The sequence below is a fragment of the Macrotis lagotis genome, chromosome 5 (genome assembly GCF_037893015.1).
Source record: "Macrotis lagotis isolate mMagLag1 chromosome 5, bilby.v1.9.chrom.fasta, whole genome shotgun sequence".
Classification (NCBI taxonomy): Eukaryota; Metazoa; Chordata; class Mammalia; order Peramelemorphia; family Peramelidae; genus Macrotis; species Macrotis lagotis.
The window spans coordinates 273178927-273199832 of record NC_133662.1 but is presented as its reverse complement, the minus strand read 5'-3'; the positions used below and the strand labels follow the sequence as shown (position 1 = coordinate 273199832).

General features: G+C 47.3%; 2 protein-coding genes across 2 annotated transcripts; both read left to right on the top strand.

Annotated features, from left to right (window-relative positions):
• The first annotated feature begins 6299 nt into the window (after positions 1–6299).
• On the top strand, positions 6300–14306 carry LOC141489575 (uncharacterized). Its single transcript, XM_074190131.1, has 5 exons — positions 6300–6440; positions 6542–6644; positions 9578–9853; positions 9889–10317; positions 13603–14306. Exons 1-5 carry the CDS (start codon positions 6300–6302, stop codon positions 13932–13934), a joined length of 1281 nt encoding a protein of 426 aa, XP_074046232.1. The 3' UTR covers positions 13935–14306.
• A 3140-nt stretch (positions 14307–17446) lies between these two features.
• LOC141490238 (uncharacterized) lies at positions 17447–18196 on the top strand. The gene has a single exon (XM_074190456.1). It carries the CDS (start codon positions 17447–17449, stop codon positions 18194–18196), a length of 750 nt encoding a protein of 249 aa, XP_074046557.1.
• The last annotated feature ends 2710 nt before the right edge of the window (positions 18197–20906 follow it).

Here is a 20906-nt window from a genome sequence, read left to right as displayed (position 1 = left end):
TTATAAATCTGGTCTCATGTGCCCAGGTCAAGGCCAGGATGCCCAGTACACTCTGCCCTGGCATCTCTCTGGAACTTCAGTCTGAGTGCCACCAATATGAGTGACATGAGGAGACTGGCCAGAAAATGGTCTCTTAGTTTGGATACTCCTCCTGGGTCAGAGCCAGGACACCAGGTACACATATAAGAAATGACCATGTTGGAGGGCCTGACTCACAACAGAGCAGTCATGGTACATGGAAGCCCACCTAGAGAAATCCCCTTCCCAAATTGATAGTCATTGGATAGGAACAGCCAATTTTCTGAGGAAAAAATTGTTTTAAATCACTACTGAGAGGAGAAATGCAAATTAAAACAACTCTGAGATACCCCCTTCACCTATTAGTTTGGCTAATATGACAGAAAAAGGAAATGATAAATGTTGGAGGGATCATGGGAAAACTGGGATAGTAATTCACTGTCGCTGCAGTTGTGAACTGTTCCAAGCATTCTGGAAAGCAACTCAGAGATATACCCAAAGGGCAATAAATTTGTACAAACTCTTTGATGCAGCAGTAACAGAACTAGGTCTATAGCCCATAGAGGAAAAAAACAGGGAAAGGACCCACATGTACAAAAAAATCTATAGCAGCTCTTTTTTGTGGTTGCGAAGAATTGGAACTGGCAGGGATGATGCCCATCAACTGGGGAGTAGCTGTACAAATTGTAGTATATGAATGTGATGGAATATTATTGTGCTATAAGGAATGATGAGCAGTTGGATTACAGAAAACTATGAAAGTCTTATATGAACTGATGCATGGTAAAGTGAACAGAACCAGGAGAACAGCAATATTGTTCAATGGGAACTTGTAAATTAATTAGCTCTTCTCAATAAAACAATCAGACTTGTGATGGAAAATACTACCTACATTGAGAGAAAGAACTAAGGAGTTTTATGCTGAGCAAAGCATCGTGTTTTCAGTTCATTCATTTTGGTTTTCTTTTTTTTTCTTTCTTACAGTTTTTCTCTTTTGTTTTGATTTTTCTTTCATAACATGACTATAATATGTTGAACATGAGTGTACTGGCATAATTTATATCAGATTATTTGTTCTCATGGAGAGGCAGAAAGGGAGAGAGGCAGAACAAATGTGGAACTCAAAATATTACAAAAACTGAATCTCCTCTAGTTCTGTAAGTAGAAGTAAGTAAACAAGCAGAAAGAATTTACAGAACTTGCATTGTAGCAGACTTCCAGGGTGGAGCCAAGATGGGGACATGCCACCCCCCAGGGGGATTTTCCCTACACAAAGCTGAATGAAACCTCTGCACTGACAAAGTTATAGATCCCACCAAGAAAAAGACAAGATCCAAAGAAGTTTTCAATGGTAGTCATGGTGGAGGATGTTCAATGAAGGTCTATCTCTTTGGGGGGAAGGGGAAGTAAAGCCCAGTGAGGTCAGAGAGCAGGAAAAGCTAGTGGAAGGCTTTTAACTACAGTGCAGTACAGGTCCTGACAGCCTATTAACAGCAAAAGGTCCTGGCAGTTAGGTAGCAAGCCATCAGGGAAGGTCCCAACCCCAAACAAAGTCTGAACCCTGGGAACACCAGGGCACAAGACACGACTTGGATGGGAACAAATCACTGCATAGGCAGAACCTGGACATAAAAGAGGAAGTAAATCTCTGCAAAGGCAAGACCTGGACTGAAAAGGTGACATCTTGACCAATGACAAGTCAGAGATCAACTCCCAGTCCCAGCATTAAAAAACACAGCTCTATACTCCCTATGCCCCAGAATTAGAGCTCAGACATTTGAAGATGAGCAAAAAACCTAAAAAGGTGCTCACTGTAGAAAGCTATTCTGTAGATGAAGATGGTAACAGTGAAAAATTACTCATGGGGTAGTCTCAAAAGAGTCTATGAATTGGACTCAAATCCAAAAGCTCATAGAAGAGCATTAAAAAAAGAATTTAAAAGCCGAATAAGAGAGGAAGAAGAAAATAGAAAAAAGAAATGATAGTCATGATGAAAATATGAAAAAACTGACCAAAGAAATCAACTTCTTTAAAAGTTAAAATAGCCAACTGGAAAAAGAATGTAACTCTTCAAAAAAAAAATGAATCAACCAACTGGAAAAGGAAACACAAAAGTTAATTGAAGAAAATAAAACCTAAAAATATGAATTGAACAAATAGAAACCAATAAATCTATGAGACTACAAGATTCCATCAACCAAAATTAAAAGGCTGAGAAAATTGAAGAATTCATAAAGTACCTTTTAGGAAAAAACAAACAACTTGGAAAATAGATCCAGGAGAGAGATGTTACGAATCATTGGACTACTAGAAAGCTTAGATCATAAAAAAGAACCTGGAAAACACCTTTCAGGAAATTATCAGGGAAAATTGTTCAAATCTGCTAGAACAAGAAGACAAAAATAGCCAAAAGGATACACAGAACTCCTCCAGAAAGAGACCCCAGAAGGCTATTGTAGTCAAATTCCAGAATTATCAAATAAAGGAGAAAATACTGCAAGTAGCAAAAAAGGAAACAATTTAAATACAAAGGAAACATAATCAAACTTACATAGGACTTATCAGCTTCAACACTATAGGACCAGAGGACCTGGAATACCATATATTGGAGGGCAAAGGACCCTGAATTACAAGCAAGAATTGACTGACTTGAAAAATTCAGTATATAGTGTCAGGGGAAAAGATGATTGTTCAATGAAATAGAAGACTTCCAACAAAAAAAAATGAATGTTTTTATCTTATCTCTAATTGGAAAAAACAGAAATTAAAATTTAAAAATAAGTAAGGTCATGCCCAACAATGAAGCACCTTCTTGAACTATCTATTCAACCAGGGTTTAGGTAATTCACTATCAGCGTCACCAGGACAATATAGCCCCAAATCATATTGGGGCTGAACATAAACTAGCTGAAATCTCAGGACTGTGAAAAGTTCCAAGGAAGCCTCTATGCGCCAAAATAGAGAAGGAAATCAGAAGGGGAAGTATCCCCTACATTCCATCTGGCCAGGTCCCTTTGGAGGGAGATGATAAACCTCACTGACTGAGGACACCTACACAGGAACACACAGACTTGCTCCTCCATCCTTCATGATGACTCTGACTTTCCCTTGCAGGGAGAACAATTGTGACTTGTGAAAACCAGTGTCCTCAACAAGGGCACCAAAAATGCTCTTTTCAACGGGCCTAGGAAGGAGAGAGTAGTTTCTTTTATTAAGGCCACATATTTAAATGTCTTTGTTTGTCCCCCAGAACCAAGCTGGGAGGAAGTCAGACTTTGGAAGGAAGGGTCTTTGCAGACACTTCTAAGGGAGGACTCAACAACTGTAGCAGGGATAGGGAAGGACATCAGGTAGAAAGAGAAGAAGTTTCTTGTTTTTTGTCACCAAGAGAAGAACATGGAAGGATCAGAGAGGTGGGGGAGCTGCAGGTGCTGCCGAGCTTGAGGATATTCTATCAAAGGGATCAAAGCTGCCCCTCACTGGAATGTGGGAACTTCTGCACCCCCGAAAGCCAAGGCACATCAAAGCCCATGGAACTCAAAGGCAGTTGGAGGGGTGACCCAGCAGAACCATTCAGGAAATATTCCTGTCTACCAGAGGCTGGTAAGTGTGTAACATCAAAAGAGAACATCACAGTGACTGCCCTCAAGGACTTTGCATCCTACCGGCAGAAACAAGATGAAGATGAACAAGAAGAAACAAAACCATGTCAGGGGACAGAAAGCATTAAAATCTGTAGGAATCTTGCTGGTGGTGGCTGTATACATCATAATCGAAGATGACCATGACATCAAATGAACGATGGCATGACTTTCACATTATGTTTATTGGAGTCCTGGGAATATTGTTCAAAGATACCCTTTTCACTCCCATTTCCAGAATCTTTTTCCTTCTTGGCTTGATTTGATAAAAAGCAGTACTTTTGGTGATGTCTGGATGCTATGGGACTGCTTGGTCTTATGGTTATAGTTCCCTCCCATAACAGTGCAGCATCTTGGCACTCTGGCCATGCTAGGCAGAAGACCACCCTGGTGATTTTTTGGTTAGAACTTTGGTGACCAGAGATAACTATGGTCTAACTGCCAGAAAGATGATAGAAATTTCCAATCTACTCTGCAACCATACTCTCCCTGGAATCCAAAACTTTGGTTTCCCAGATGCTAATTGGCTGGAATAACAACACCAGATGGCTAGTTGGCATCTTTTATGATCAAAACTATGACAATATCTGATTATCTATGAACTTCTGACTTTGATTCTTGATTAATGAAGACATTCTTGGCAAATGGTTTCACTCTGGTCCATCTTGTCACGGTCTAAGAATTTCACCTCTGGCAATCTAATAGGAATGCCCCCTGGCATCCCTCTTAATCTTGATTCCAGTGCTACAGGAAAAGCTTCGAGTTAAATGTGATAAAGGAGGTGGCCTCAGAGAAGGCAAGGGACTCAAAGATGTCTCCTTCTAGGATTGGGAGAGTGCCTGGGCAAAGGCACTGAGGGGGCAGATGGTCTGTGGGAATCCTCTGAAGCTGAGATGCCTCAAGGATGAATGAAATCTCTGCTGCATATGCCAACTTTGATCCAACAATTAGCACTAAGAAGACACAGGTCCTGGATCAGTCAGAGTCAGACTGTCCATAAGTGTAAGGAGTGGTTACAGCAAATGGAGAAGTTTTGAATGCTGTGGACAAGTTCACGTCGTTTGGCAGTATACTTTCCAGAGATGTACACAATGATACCCAGATTGACACAGGCACTACCAAAACTAGCTGACAGGAGTCTCCAAGGAAAGTATGGGAGAAAAGAGGTATGAGACTAACCTGAAGGTCTAGAAAGCCATGGTGCTGGCCTCATTGGAGGATTCCTCTGATCCTGAACCAATCACCCAGTGCCAACCCAGGAAACTGAATCACTTCCAATTGAATTGTCCTTTGACGATTCCACAGAAGCACTAGCAAGACATCTGCCACTGCAGTCCGGTGTCCAGCCAAACTACCCAAACTTTCAAACATTGCTCCACAGAGCAAAACTTTGATGGACCGGTCACACTGGGCAAATGTCAAAAAGACTATTTTGTAGAGATCTCCCACAAGGCAAGAACTGAAGGGGGTGGGAAGGATCAGAAATAACAATACTAGGACACTCTCTCAAGGTTTCACTTAAGAACTCTTTAATTTTCTGTGCACCAAGGGACACGCTGGCACAGGACTGCCTGGCTTGGCCTGCCCTCTTCAGAGAGGTGCTGTACCCTATGAGTGAAGCAGGGTGGAAACAGTACAAAGGAAGAGTGAGATATGTAAGTTTGGAAGAGCATGCTCTAGGCTGTTCACATGACTTTATTTGTGTCCATCCTATGGTAGAGCACTCTGAGTTCATATTGTTCTGATCAACCACACTTGGACGCCCTTTAATTTCTCCCCAACACAGTGCTATCCTCTTGGTCTCTTCCAGAAGGAAGGACAACACCCCATAACACATAGCAGGCAGCATGGGAGTCAGTTCTTGGTCCTGGATTCCATTTATCTTGGGGTTTCCTTACCTAGAAATGGCAGTGTATTATTTAGGGCCAGGAAGAGGAGAAGACTCTGCCTTAGTGCCAGCTCTTCCTCCCAAAGCACTGGGGTATTTTACCACAACATGTAAGTGATTAGTATCTTCTTATCCCAGAGCATCATACCTGCAGAGGGGAACATTGCTCATCCCTCTCCACAGCACTTCTGATCCCTCCTGGGACTTATTAGGATGAGCTCCCAACCCCACAGCCTGGAATACCAAGCTTCCCTTCCCTTGTTATGGAAGAAATGTTCAGTAAATATGTGGGTCTCGTTAGCTATGAAAAGACCAAGAATTGCCATGAGACCAGGAAGGTGGGGCTTCCTGTTGTAAGGACTCACCCCAAAGCCTCAGGATTGGCTTAGAAGGAAGAAGGAGCAATGAATATGGAGACAGAATTAAACAAGGGGGACAGTGGCCTCTAAGGAGACTCCAATTACTCTCAACCCTCCAAAGAAAAGTTGTGAGGGTCTAATAAACACTAAGAGGCAACTATAGGAGGGAAGTGGAACAAAGTGTTTGGGAGGCAAAAGAGTGGGAGAAACAAGAAGAAAGAAAATAGTCACTGTTTGGTATGGTAGACACACACATATACACATGCAAACATACACACACACACATGCACACAGTATACAGAGGGGTATAAAAGCCTTGTTCAAGGGAAAGGAGCTTCCCAAGGCCACATCTCCTCCTCTACTCCTCTCCCAAAGGAACCACTCACCCTAACCATGTGCCACACCAGCTGCTCCACTGGCTGCCAGTCAACCTGCTCAGTGCCAGTCTTCTGTATCCATCCTTGCTGCCGCTCAGCCTCCTGTGTGGCCCTGCTCTGCCACCCAGCTTGCCCTGTGGTGACCAGCTGCCAGACAGTTTGTGGAATTGGCAGCTGCTCCCCCTGCTGCTGTGGTGGCAGCCCCTGCCCATCCCCCTGCTGCCAGGCTGGTCCCTGTAACCTTGTCTGTATGTCTAGCCCCTGACCATCCACCTGATGCATCAGCTCCTGCCAATCTTCCTGCTGTGTGCCAGTCTGATGCAAACCTGCTCTGTGTGTGTCCATGTGCTGCAAGCCTGTGGTATGTGCGGTGCCCTCCTGCCAGGCCTCCTTCTGCTAACCAGCCTCATGCACCTCCCTGCTCTGTGGATCCTCCTGTACTCCCTCCTGCTGCTGAGAACGTCTTCTCTAAGTTCATTTGAGAGGAACAGGGAAAAATCCACGTCTCATATCACCATGGTCATGGTCATCTGCCCTTCCTACAACCCACAGCTTGGAATCCAGTGATGGTTCTGCTCTGCCTCATCAGTCGTGAGACCTGGACTAGGTCACTGTTGCCAGAAATCACCTGGGCCTCATCATGCCCCATGGACTCCGCCATGGAGCAGCAGACCCCATTCCCATAAGGAACCTACTAGATTCCCTCCCAGGAAGATCTGACACACCAGGGCCTGGCTTTCCTCATTGTCCCTCCTTGCCTTGAGAACACTCCAGCTTCATCCACAGCAGTCAACATGCAGCAAAGGAGACACTTCTAAAAATCATTTGTTCCGTCTCTTTTTTGAAGCCTGGTAATTCAGGGGGGGTGACCTGTAGCATAGAGGGGAAAGAAGGAGTTTTCCACAATTTGGTGGGATATGTCATAGTCCAAGAGGATCAGAATAGACCCATGGGCACCTGGAAGGGATTTGACTAATTGGCATTGAAGGCTTTCCTCAGCTTCAGAATCCCCTAGGAGGAGAGCTAGGTGGCAAAGGATCAAACTCCTCCCAATGTCTTTCTTTGTTGGGGACAGAGACTGGGCTACTGAGGCATCCCACTTTGCTTCTGCTGCTCTGGCAGGTTTCACCTCTACAGCACCAGATGCCACAACAAAAAACCCTCCCCCTAACTGACCCCTCTCCCTTACTGACCTGTCTTCTCCCAGTAGAATGTACCTGGAGGGCAGGGACTGTCTTTTGTCATTGTTTCCCCAGCTTGGTCCAGAGTAGGTCCTTCATAAACGTGGCCTGGATTGGCAGGAAGCTTCCTCAGGGGTCACTGCCTGGTAGGGCCCAGGCTAAAGAGGGAAGACAACCAGCTATGATTGAGGGCATGTTCCAGCCCCTGTGGGTTTGGCGGGGAGAGACCAGGATGTTCCTCATGTAGCTTCTGGGAGGAAGATGTTGGTGCATCAGGGCCAGTGAGAAGAGAAGTGAGAGTCCTGGGGGCCCTGTGCAGGACAATAGGGGGAAGTGGGGGGAGGCAGAGTGTGGGGGTGTCTATGTGACTGTGAGGGTACATATATGTGTGCATGTGTGCAAGTCTGTGTGTCTCTGTGCATGTCTGTGTGGGACAAGAGTGTCGGGGTGTTTTTAGTGTTTCTAGAGGTGCCATTTTGTGCATATGTTTGTAAATGTGGGTCTGTAGCCAGGTGTGGCTGCATGTATGTATGTGTGCATCTCTAGGTACACGTCAGTGTGTCTCTGTTTGTGTGAGGGAAGCCTGGATTTGTACAGCTCTGGTGACCCAAGTCTGCATGTGTGCTCCTTTGTCCCTGCAAACATGTGTCTATGTAGGTGTGTGTTTGTGGCATGTGGGAGTTAGTGCATTTGAAACTGGATGGTCTGTGGGCCTCTACCTGCCTGTGTGGAGGGCTCTACGTCTTTCTGTCTCTGTCTCTGTTTCCCTGTCTGACTGTGTCTGTGTCTCTGTTTTCCTCTCTCTCTCTCTCTCTCTCTCTCTCTCTCTCTCTCTCTCTCCCTCCCTCCCTCCCTCCCTCTCACTCCAATCACATCTATCTGTTGCTCTGGCAACATGGCTCTTCTTCTCTTTCTGTCTCACTGAGACTTTCTATCTCTCCACCTCTCTTTCTCTGTTTCACTGTCCCTCCCCAGTCTCTCTATGTCTTTCTCCCCATTTCTTTGGCTCAGATTGCTTCTGTCTCTCTGTCTCTGTCTTTCCATCTTCCTCTTTCTCTGTCTCTCTTCCACTCTCCCAAATCCACAAGTTTCTACACCCAGATTTTGATTAGCCCAGATAATGGCTCCATCACCAGCAGCTGGAACAATGAAGTAGCCCCTCAGGAAGGTCTTCAGTCTTTCCTCTTTCAGATCAGGAATTTCTAACATAAATGGGAATGAGGACCACTAACACATACACAAGCATCCATATGGACTGAATATTAACAAGCTCTATGATGGGACATTGTCAACTTTTTTCTGTATTTTTATTTCTTTTCCTAAATGTTACCCTCCCCATACATTTTAATCTGATTTTGGCTCCACTGAGGCAGATCAAGGCCATTCTTTTGGCTCCTTCTCTATGGAAGAAGTCTCAATGTCTATCCAAAAGCTCCAGTTTGATCACATCATTCATGGCCCAAAGATCCGCTGTCAAACAGAACACAAACTACTTTGCTGTTGGCCAAGCCCAGTCCCATCCAATCCCTCCCCCACTCTCCACACCTCCTGGACAATGCTACTTGGTGTCACTGGTACCTCTGGCCACATGGGCCTCCTGGTGAACCAACGTGATACTCCCTGTCTCTCCAAGCATCTGGGAAGACTCACAGTGCCCCTCCTACACCTTCTCCTCAGCTCCATGATCTCCCAGTTTGGACCCTGGACTAGATGTCTCCCTGACCTTCCTTGCCAGTGTTGTTCTCCCCTGAAATCACCTAGAAGTTCCTGGTTTCCGCTCAGGTGACCCTTAATGCACCAGCTTTCCCTTCTGTCCTGGATGCTCAGGCCTTAGCCCTGTGTCTGGTCAGGAGCAGGGATCTCAGACATGTTTATTAAACGGTGGAAACTGAAGCCAAATGGAGGATGTTTATGGACCACTGGCCACCTACTGGACAATGGCACCATCGATAATGGACTATGAAGGAAGCAGCCCCCGTAGAACAAGAGGGAAGAAGACTCAGTCTCACCTTGGCACATCCTCCTGCCAGAGGGATATAAGAGGCCACCAGGCTGTGCCACCTTCACCCCCAGCCCTACACCTTCCCTCACACCCTAACCCCCCCCCACACAGCTGCTCCCACCATAGCAGACTCCTGCTTTTCCAGGCCCTGCATGCCCACAGCCTCGGCCGCCTCGGTCTGCTCCAGTAATGTGAGCTGTGGCAGCAACGTCTGCTTACCCAGTTCCTGCACGGGCTCATCCTGGCAGCTGGACAACTGCCCAGAGAGCTACTGTGAACCCGGCTGCTGTGGGCCCTCCTGCTGCCCGGCCCCCTGCTGCCTGCCGGCCTCCTGCCTGACCCTTGTGTGCCGCCCAGTCTGCTGCCTGCGCACCTCCTGCCAGCCTGTGGACTCAGCCCCTGCCAGGCCACCTGAACCTCCTCCTGCTTACCAGCTTGCTGCCAGCAGTCTTGCTGCCAGTCCTCTGGCTGCAGGTCTTCCAGCTGCCAGCAGTCCTGCTGCCAAGCCCCTAGCTGCACTGCCTCTCCCTGTGCGGTGCAGTCCTGCTGCTGTGCCCCACTCTGCTGCCAGCCCAGCTGCTGCCTGGCCCTGCCCGTGTGCTGCAAGCCCAGCTGCTGTGTGACCACAGCCTGTTGTCTGGCCTCCAGCTGCTGCCAGCCCAGTTGCTGCTGCCCGGCCTCCTGCTGTGTGACCCTCTGCTGGCCCGTGTGTGGTCCACCCCCCTGCTGTGTGACCCTCTCCTACAAACCCTCTTGCTGCTGCGCCCCCTCCTGCTGTCCGGCCTCCACCTGCTGCCGCCCCACCTTCAGTGCGTCCTGTCTCCGCCAGCCTGTCTGCTGCAAACCTGCCTGCTGCACCACCTCCTGTGATCACAGGTCACTTGTTCCTCTTAAACTCTATTAACCTTCTGTTGGCCTCCAGGGTCCATCCCACAGACACCAGGCTAAACAATTGTCCAACATGATCCCAAAGGCATTCAGGCCACCAAAGTCCAAGTGACCACCTCACTTGTGCAGCACAGGTAGGGTCTCCCACAAAGTTCCTCCAAAACATGGCTGACCCTGGTCTTCGCTCCTGTTTCCACATTGACCCAGTTCAACCTGCACTATCCTGGTATTGCCGTCTGATCTCAACCTCATCCTTATTCAGGGATGTCCTCATGCAGGAACCTACCTGGCAATAAACTGCATCAGTTCACCTTCCTGGACTCCCACTCGCTCTCTTTCCTTATCCTGAGTCCATTACAGTCTGAGGGCAGGGGAGGAGCACAAGTCACAAGGACCACAGAAGACAGCCTGGGTAGATCTGAGGGTCACATGAGATAGGGATTGAATGACAATCTTACTATGTACATACCTCTCCATGGTCAAGCTGACCTAAGTACCAATTCATCCCTGTCCAATCCATCCTGTGACATATGCACACTTATCAACCTGCCCACCTGGCTAGGATTCTCTTCCCTTAGAACTCTTCCCCTGCTTTATAAATCTGATCTCATTGTGTCCAATTCAGGAGCAGGATGCCCAATACACTCTGCCTGTCATCTCTCTGGAGCCTCAGTCTATGTGCCACCACTTCACCAGGAGAGTGGTCTAAGGAGAATGGCCAGAAATGTTCTCCTGGTTTGAACAGCACCTTACTACTCCTAGGCCAGAGCCAGGACACCAAGGAAACATGTAAGAATGACCGTGTTGGGTGGTCTGACTCACAGCAGGGCAGCCATGGCACATGGGAGCCTACCTGGAGAGGTGCCCTTTGCAGGCAGTCCCTGCATACCCAGCATTCAGGCAACCTCCAGGACCCTTTGCTCTACCAGAGCCCAAACAACTCACCATCAACATCACCAGGACAATAAAGCCCTAAACCATTCTGGGGCTGATTTTGAGCTAGTGGACATCTCAGGGACATGACCGTTCCAAAGGAACCCTCTGTGTGCAGAAACAGAAAGTCAGAGGGGGAAGGAGGAGCTATCTTCCATAGGGAAGGTCAAGGTGGATGGAGATGTCAAATTCCACTGACCACATATCTCCATATAAACACAAGGACTTGTCCTTCCATGTACTTTCTAGAGATGTACATAGTCTTACCAAGCTTGACACAGGCACTGCCAAAACTAGTTCACTGTTTAGGAGTCTCCAAGGAAAGTGTGCGAGAAAAGAGATATTAGACTGATTACCAACCTGAAGGTCTAGAGCCATTGTGCTGATCTCATTGATGGATTCCTATGACACCAAGCCAATCTCCCAGTACCAAGCCAGACAACTGAATCATTTCCAATTGAATTCTTTGATGAAGATTCTGAAGAATGACTTGCAAGACAGGAACACAGACACTGTGGTCCTTTCTCCAGCTAAACTGCCAAACATTGAAACATTGTGCCATAGAGCACAACTCCAATGGACTGGTCACAATGTTCAAATGCCAAAAAGACTATTTTATGGAGAACTCACACAAGACAAAAGCTCAATATGGGGGAGAAATTAGAAAAAAGTGATACAAGGATACTCTCTGAAGGTCTCTCTTAAGAACTCTGGAACTGGGCAGCAAGATGGCAAGTCAATAGAGCACCAGCCTTGGAGTCAGGAGAACCTAGGCTCAAATCTGGCCTCAGACCCTTAATAATTGCCTAGTTGTGTGACCTTGGCCAAGCCACTTAACCCCATTAAATTAAAAAAAAGAACTCTAGAATTGATATGTGCAATATAGGATCACCTGGCATGGCCTGCCCTTTTAAGAGAGGGTACTGTGCTCTATTACTGAAACAGGGATAGGAATAACTCAAAGAAAAGTGAGATGTAGGCATTTAGAGTAGTCACTCCAGATGTCCACAAGGCCTATTTGTGTTGACCTGGAGAAGAGTATTCTGAAGGTGTATTGGTCTGATCATCCGGGGCCAGACACTTTCACTTCTCTCCAAGTCTGCAATGTCCAACAACCAACAAATCTAGAAAAAGCTGACTGAAGCAGAATATGACAAGTAAGAGGGAATGAGGCTGGAAAGTGGAGAGGGCATAGCTTATGACACTTTAAAATATGCCTTCTGTCAGAGGTCACTGAAGCAAAGGAGCTAGTGTTTGGGTGCTGGATTCCATTTATCATGGGGTCTCCAAAAATAGAAATGGCACTTCTTTCATTTAGAACTGGGAAAATATCTTTGTTTTAAAAAGAGAGCGATCAATTGATTTCAAAGTCCATGGGAGTCTATTACATGTTGGTTTTTGTGAGGTCATTGGGGTGGGTGAAGTTGGTATATCCCTAAGGTGAGGAGGGGCACTGAGGAAAGCCAGGCCCTGGTATGTTAGGATCTCTGTAGAAGGAAGTCTGGAATATTCCATTTGGGAATGGGGGCTGGTGTTCCATAGTGGAGTCCATGACAACAGTGATCTGGCCCAGGTCTCATGACTGGTGAGTCAAAGCAGGACCATCATTGAACCCCTTGTCCCTAGAGCCAGTTCTCCCTCTGGAAGCACTGAGAAGAGTCTATATAGAGAGCAAATAAGTGACCATTGTCTTCTCTTAGTCCAGAGCATCATCATTATCTCTCTCCTCAGCACTTCTGAACCCTCTGTGGGCCTTATTACAATGAGCTCCAAACCCCACAGCCTGGAGACCAAGCTCCTCTTCCCTTGTTATGGAATAAATCTTAGATAACTATTTGGGTCTCAATGGCTGTGGAGAGACCAGGAAGGTCAGGGCTTTCTGCTTTAAAGACTCACCCCAAAACCTTGGGTTTGGTTTAGAAGGAAGGAGGAATGAAAATGTAGACACAGTTGAACCAAGGGGACTGTGGCCTCTAAGTAGATTCCAATTACTCTCAAGCCCCCAGGGAACACATGTGAGGGTCAAAGAAACACTGACAAGGATCTACAGAGAAGTTTAAAAAGCTGCTTGTGAGAGGAAAGGTTAGGACAAACAACAAGAGAACGACCCGTTTGTTGTGGTAGACACACACACACTCATGCCACTCTACAGAGGGGTATAAAAGCCTTCTTGGGGGAAAGGAGCTATCCAAGGTCACCTCTCCTTCTCTGCTCCTCTCCCAAAGAAACCACCTATCCCAGCCACCATGTGCCACACCAGCTGCTCCACTGGTTGCCAGTCAACCTGCGCAGTGTCTGTCCTTCCTGCCATCCAGCCTCCTGTGTGACCCTGCTCTGCCGCCCAGCATGTCCTATGGTGACCAGCTGCCAGGCCATCTGTGGAGCTGGCAGTTGCTCCCCTTGTGGTTGTGGCAGCAGCTCCTGCCCATCCCTTTGCTGCCAGGCTGGTCCCTGTAGCCCTGTCTGTGCGTCCAGCCCCTGCCAGTCTGCCTGCTGCACGCCAGTCTGCTGCAAACCTGCTCTGTGTGTGCCCATGTGCTTCAAACCTGTGGCCTGTGGGGTGCCCTCCTGCCAGGCTTCCTGCTGCCAGCCAGTCTCCTGTACCTCCCTGCTCTGTGGCCCCTCCTGTACCCCCTCCTGCAGCTGAGCATGTCTTCTCCCAGTTCACTTGAGAGGACGGTGGAAGAATCTACTTTCTAGATCACTGTGATCAGGGCCACCTGTCACTGAGCAAGGTCCTCCTCATTTCCCACAGCTTGGAGTCTAGCGATGGTTCTGCTCTGACTCACCAGCCATGAGCCCCAGGCTAGGTCACTGTTGCCAGAAACCACCTGGGTCTCATCATTTCCCACAGACTCCATCCTAGAATAGCAGCCCTCATTTCCAAAAGGAACATTCCAGACTTCCTTCCAGGGAGATCCTGGCACACCAAGGTCTGGCTTTCCTCATTGCCCCTCCTAGCCTTGGGGACACACCAGCTTCACCCACCCCAGTGACCTCCCAAAAATCAACATATAATAAACACATGGACTTGGAAAACAATCGGCATCTCTTTTTTGAAGACTGGGGGTTCAGGGGGTGGCCTGTGGCTCAAAGGGAAAAGAAGGAATTTCCATCACTTTTTCTGGGAAAATGTCATGGTCCAACAGGGTCAGGACAGACCACTGACAACTGAAAGGGATTTAATGGCCAATTAAGGTTTTCTTCAGCTTCAGAGTCCCCTGGGGAGGACTGAGAGGCAGAAAATCAAACTCTTCCAAAAGTCTTCCTTTCTTGGGGGTAGAGACCGGGCTCTGCAAATTGCATCTGCTGCTCTGATGGGGTTCTCCTACCAGGACAAGACACCACAGCAAATGGTTCCCCCAGTTTACCCCCCTCCCATCCTGAGTCTGTTGTCTCTTCCCAGGGGGAATGTAAACTCCTGAAGGGCAGGGACTGTCTTTTGTCATTAGTTGTTTCCCCAGCTTGGCCCAGAGTAACTCCTTCATAAATGTGGCCTGGATTGGCAGGAGGAAGCTTCCTTGGGGTCACTGCCTGGGGGGTGGCTCTGGCTAACAAGGGAAGACAACCAGCTATGCCCGAGGGCAGGTTCCAGTCCCTGTGGATTTAGTGGGGAGAGTCCAGGGTGTTCCTCATGCAGTTTCTGGGAGGAAGATATTGGTGCTGGGGACCCTGTGCAGGAGAACAGGGGGGAAGTCCTGGACTGGGGGGGGGCGATGGAGTTAGGGTTACTGTGTGTGTGTGTCTGTGTGTTTGTGTACATCTGTGTGTTTTTGTGGATGTGAGTCAGCCTTTGAGAGACTCGGTGTCTGTGAGTGCATGTTTGAGTAGGCATTTGTGGGTTTATATGCCTGTTTTTGTGCATGGATGTATATGTGTGTCTGTGGATGTGTGTGCATGTTATGTGTGTGGGAGTCTGTGTGTCTTTGTATATGTGTGTACCCATGGGGCATAAACATGTGTGCCTGTGTGAATATGCTGTGATTGTGTTTCTATCTTTGTCTCTGCGTGCATTCATGCACCTGTGTGTTTGTGAGTGCCATGTGGATGCGTGCATATGTCTCTCCATCTTTCCTGTCTCTCTCTAGGTCTCCCACTCCCTCTCCATCTCTCTACCTCTGTTGCATTGTCAATATGGCTCTTTGTCTTTCTATATCTCTCTCAGCCTCTTTCTCCCCATTTGTATCTCTCTGCAATGCTTTCTGTCTTTATCTCTTTTTGTCTCTGCCTCACAGTACCTCCCCTACCACTCCCACCTTTTATTCTCTCTCTCTCTCTCTCTCTCTCTCTCTCTCTCTCTCTCTCTCTCTCTCGTCTCTCTCTCTCTGTGTCTCTCTCCCTTCCCCCCCTTCTCTCTCTCTCTGTGTCTGTCTCTCTCTCTTTGTCTCTCTCCCTCCACCCTCCCTCCCATTTCCTTCTCTATATGCATATTCCCAGGAACCCACCTAGCAGCTACATCAAAAACATCCAGAACAGTGAAGTGGCCCCTCTAGGTCTCCAGTCTTCTTTCAAATTCTTCCAATAGAGCAGGGATTTCTTTTTTAAATTAAGAAAGATTTTCTTTATTTTGAGTTTTACAATTTTTCCCCTAATCTTGCTCCCCCACCGCCAGGCAGTCTATTTGTTTTTACATTGTTTCCATGGTGGACATTGATCTCAGTTGAATGTGATGAGAGAGAAATCAGATCCTTCAAAGTATAAGAGATAGCAAAATTACATAATGAGATAATGCTATTTTTTTAAAAAATTAAAGGTAATAGTCCTTGGTCTTTGTTCAAACTCCCCAGTTCTTTCTCTGGATGCAGATGGTATTCTCCATTGCAGACAGCCCCAAGCTGTCTCTGGTTGTTGCACCAATGGAATGAGCGAGTCCATCAAGCTTGATCATCACCCCCATGTTGCTGTTAGGATGTACAATGGTTTTCCTGGTTCTGCTCATCTCACTCAGCAGCAGTTCATGCAAATCCCTCCAGGCTTCCCTGAATTCCCATCCCTCCTGGTTTCTAATAGAACAATAGTGTTTCATCACATACATAGACCACAGTTTGTTTAGCCATTCCCCAATTGAAGGACATTCACTCAATCTCCCATTCTTTGCCACCACAAACAGGGCTGCTATGAATATTTTTGTCCAAGTGATATTTTTCCCCTTTTTCATAATTAGAACGAGAATTTCTAACTCAAAAAATGGAGGCCACTAATATATATATATATATATATATATATATACACACATATAAAAGCATCCCAGTTGGTCGACTATCAACAAGGGTTAAAATGGGACATTTACAACTATTTTGCTGTATTCGTATTTCTTTATTGGTTCCCCATGTACATTTTAATCTGGGCCAGTCACCCACGGCACTGTAGGGGATCACTTTTTGACTTCTCCTTTGTGGAAGAGCCACAAGGGCGATCCAAAATCTCCAGTCTGATCACATCACTTTTTGAGCGAAGTACCTACTGCCAAACAGAACACAAACTACTTTGCTGTTGACTGATGCCAGCCTTGCCCACTCTCTCCCCATACTCTCCAGACCTCCAGGACAATGCTGCTTGGTGTCACGGACATCTCTGGCCAGACCAGCCTCCTGGCCTCCCAACATGATGAACCCTGATGCCCCAGCGAGTGGGAAGGCTCTGAAGGCCCCTCCCTCATCCTCCTCTTAGTCCCAGGATCTCCAGTTTAAACTTTGAACAAGAAGCCTCCCTGACCCCACTTGTCAGTGTTCTCCTCTGAATCACCCTGCAGATTCTTGTCTCTGCTCAGCTGACTCTCAGCCCATCAGTTTGCCCCTCACTCACTGGAAATTCAGGTCTTAGTATCTGACCAGGAGCAGGGGACTCATGGATGTTTATTAAAGAGTGGAAATAGAAACTGAATTGAGGATACTAATGGGCCTCTGGCCATCTCGTGGACAGTAGCACCCTGACCTAATGAAAGGCTCTGAGGGAAGCAGCCCAGGACAACAACAAGGAAGGAGGCTCAGGCTCCCCTTGGCACATTCTCCTACCAGAAGGATATAAGAGCCTGCCAGGCTGTGCCACCTTCACCCCAGTCCCACCTCTCTCTCTCTCTCTCTCTCTCTCTCTCTCTCTCTCTCTCTCACACACACACACACACACACACACACACACACACACACAGCTGCTCCCACCATGGCACACACCTGCTTTTCCAGGCCCTGCGTGCCCACAGCCTCAGCCACCTCGGTCTGCTCCAGTGACATGAGCTGTGGTGGCAATGTCTGCTTGCCCAGTTCCTGCACAGGCTCATCCTGGCAGCAAGATGACTGCCCAGAGAGCTGCTGTGAACCCGGCTGCTGTGGGCCCTCCTGCTGCCCAACCCCCTGCTGCCTGCCAGCATCCTGCCTGACCCTCATGTGCCGCCCAGTCTGCTGCCTGCCCACCTCCTGCCAGTCAACCTGTGGATCCAACCCCTGCCAGGCCACCTGCACCTCCTCCTGTTCACCAGCCTGCTGCCAGCAGTCTTGCTGCCAGTCCTCTGGCTGTGGGTCTCCCTGCTGCCAGCAGTCCTGCTGCCAAGCCCCCAGCTGTGCTGCCTCTCCCTGTGTGGTGCAGTCCTGCTGCTGTGCCCCACTCTGCTGCCAGCCCAGCTGCTGCCTGGCCCTGCCCGTGTGCTGCAAGCCCAGCTGCTGTGTGACCACAGCCTGTTGTCCGGCCTCCAGCTGCTGCCGCCCGGCCTCCTGCATCTCCCTCCTCTGCCGGCCCCTGTGTGGTTCATCCCCCTGCTGTGTGCCCCTCTCCTGCAAACCCTCTTGCTGCACCACCACATCCTCCTCCTCTTGCTGCTGCGCCCCGTCCTGCTGTCCGGCCTCTACCCGCTGCCGCCCCACCTCCAGTGTGTCCCTCCTCTGCCGGCCCGTCTGCTGCAAACCTGCTTGTTGACCCCAGGTCACTCCTTCTCAAACCCTACCAACCTGCCATCGGCTTCCCGGGTCCATCCACAAACACCAGGAAGAACAACTGGTCAAAATCAACCTGGAAGATAGTCTTTTCACAATCTCCAATTGATCACCCCAACTTTACTGCCAAGGTCAGGGTCTCTCACAAAGCTCCTCCAAACCATGACTGACCCCAGCCTTAGTTCCTGTTTCCACATTGACCCAGCTCAACCTTCACTATCCTGGCACTTCTACCAGATCTCAGCCTCTCTCTAGGATCAAAGTATGCAGGGATAGCCCCATGCAGGAACCCACCTGGCAATAAACTGCATCAACTCACCTGGACTCTCACTTGCTCTCTTTCCTTATCCTGGGACCATTACAGTAGGGTATGGGGAAATGCACAAGGACCAGAGAAGGCAGCCTAGGAAGATCAGAAGGCCACATGAGATACTGATGGAATGACCATACACACATCACCATGATCAAGCTAATCTAAGCTCTGACCCATCTTTCTCCAAACCACCTTGTGCCACATGCAGGCCCATCAGCCTGCCCACTTAGCTACAATGCTCTTCCCCTGCTTTATAAATCTGATCTCACTGTGTCCAGTTCAGGGGCAGGATGCTCAATACACTCTCTCCCAGCACCTGCTCTGGAGCCTCAGAGTACCACCACTACACAGGAAAGTGCATGAGGAGAATGGCCAGAAATGTTCTCTTGGTTGGGATGTCTCTTTATTCCTCCAAGTCTGGACCCAGGGAACCCAGGCATTAGGGCCATGCGGTGAACCAAAATATTTACAATGTCTCTTTTTGTAGGGGCAAAGAATTGGAAAATGATAAGACATCCATCATGTAGGGAATGGCTTACATAACTGTGCAATATGAGTGTGATGGAATATTACAGTTCTCCAAGAAATCATGGGTCACATACTACACAAAAGGCTCGAAAGATTTCCCTGAATTGACTGGTACTGGGTGAAGTGAGCAGAACCAGAACACTGTAGAATTGCCAGCATCACAGTATGATGATCACTTATGATGGACCTAGCTCCTCGCAGAGCTTTAGTGGGCAAGGATTGTTCTTTCTTTCCCCCTTTAAAGATTTTATTTATTTCGAGTTTTACTATTTTTCTCCTAATCTCACTTCCCTCCCCCACCCCCCCAGAAGGCAATCTGTCAGTCTTTCCATTGTTTCCATGGTATACATTGATTCATTTTGAGTGTGATGAGAGAGAAAACATATCCTTTAAGGAAGAAACATAAAGTATAAGAGATAGCAAGATCAGACAGTAAGATATCAGTTTTTTTTTCTAAATTAAAGGAAATAGTTCTTGATCTTTGTTCAAACTCCACAGTTCCTTCTCTGCATACAGATGGTATTCTCCATCGCAGAGAGCCCAAAATTGTCCTTGATTGTTGCACTGATGGAACGAGCGAGTCCATCAAGGTTCATCATCATCCCCATGTTGCTGTTAGGGTACACAATGTTTTTCTGGTTCTGCTCATCTCACTCTGCATCAGTTCATGCAAATCCTTCCAGGGCTTCCCTGAATTCCCATCCCTCCTGGTTTGTTTGTTTTTTTAGGTTTTTGCAAGGCAAACAGGGTTAGGTGGCTTGCCCAAGGCCACACAGCTAGGTAATTATTAAGTGTCTGAGACCAGATTTGAACCCAGGTACTCCTGACTCCAGGGCCCGTGCTTTATCTACTATGACACCTAGCTGCCCGTCCCTCCTGGTTTCTAATAGAACAATAGTGTTCCATGACATACATAGACCACAGTTTGTTAAGGCATTGCCCATTTTAAGGACATTGACTTAATTTCCAATTCTTTGCCACCACAAACAGGGTTGCTATGAATATTTTTGTAAAAGTGATGTTTTTGCCATTTTTCATCATCTCTTCAGGGTATAGACACACTAGTGGTATTGCTGGATCAAAGGGGATGCAAGTTTTTGTTACCCTTTGGGTGTAATTCCAACTAGCTCTCTAGAAAGGTTGGATGAGTTCACAGCTCCACCCCAGATTTCCCACATCCCTTCCAACATCGATCATGTTCCTTTCTGGTCATATTGGCCAGTGTGGGAGGTGTGAGGGTGGTACCTTGGAGATGCTTTAATTTGCATTTCTCTAATAAGTAATGAATTAGAGCAATTTTTCATATGGCTATGGATCGCTTTGATTTCCTCAGCTGTAAATTGCCTGTGCATATCCTTTGACCATTTGTCAATTGGGCAACAGCTGGTTTTTTTAAAAAAATTTGACTCAGTCCTCTGTATATTTTAGAAATGAATCCTTGGTCAAAATACTAGTTGTAAAGATTGTTTCCCAGTTTACTACATATCTTTTGATCTTGATTACATTGGTTTTGTCTGTGCAAAAGCTTTTTAATTTAATGTAATCAAAATTATCTAGTTTGTTTTTAGTGTTGTTCTCCATCTCTCCCTTAGTCATGAACTGCTTCCCTTTCTAAAGATCTGAAGAGACCTGTGAAGGAAAATGGCATTCATATCTAGTGAAAAAATTATGGAATCTGAATGTACACCAAAACATTATTTCCTGATTATAGTAAACTGCTGTTTGATAAACCCAAAGAGTTCAGGTATTGGGATAAAAACTCTCTCTTTGATAAAAACTATTGGGAAAATTGGAAGTTAGTATGGAAGAAACAGATTAGAACAACATCTCATACCCCGTACCAAGATCAGAT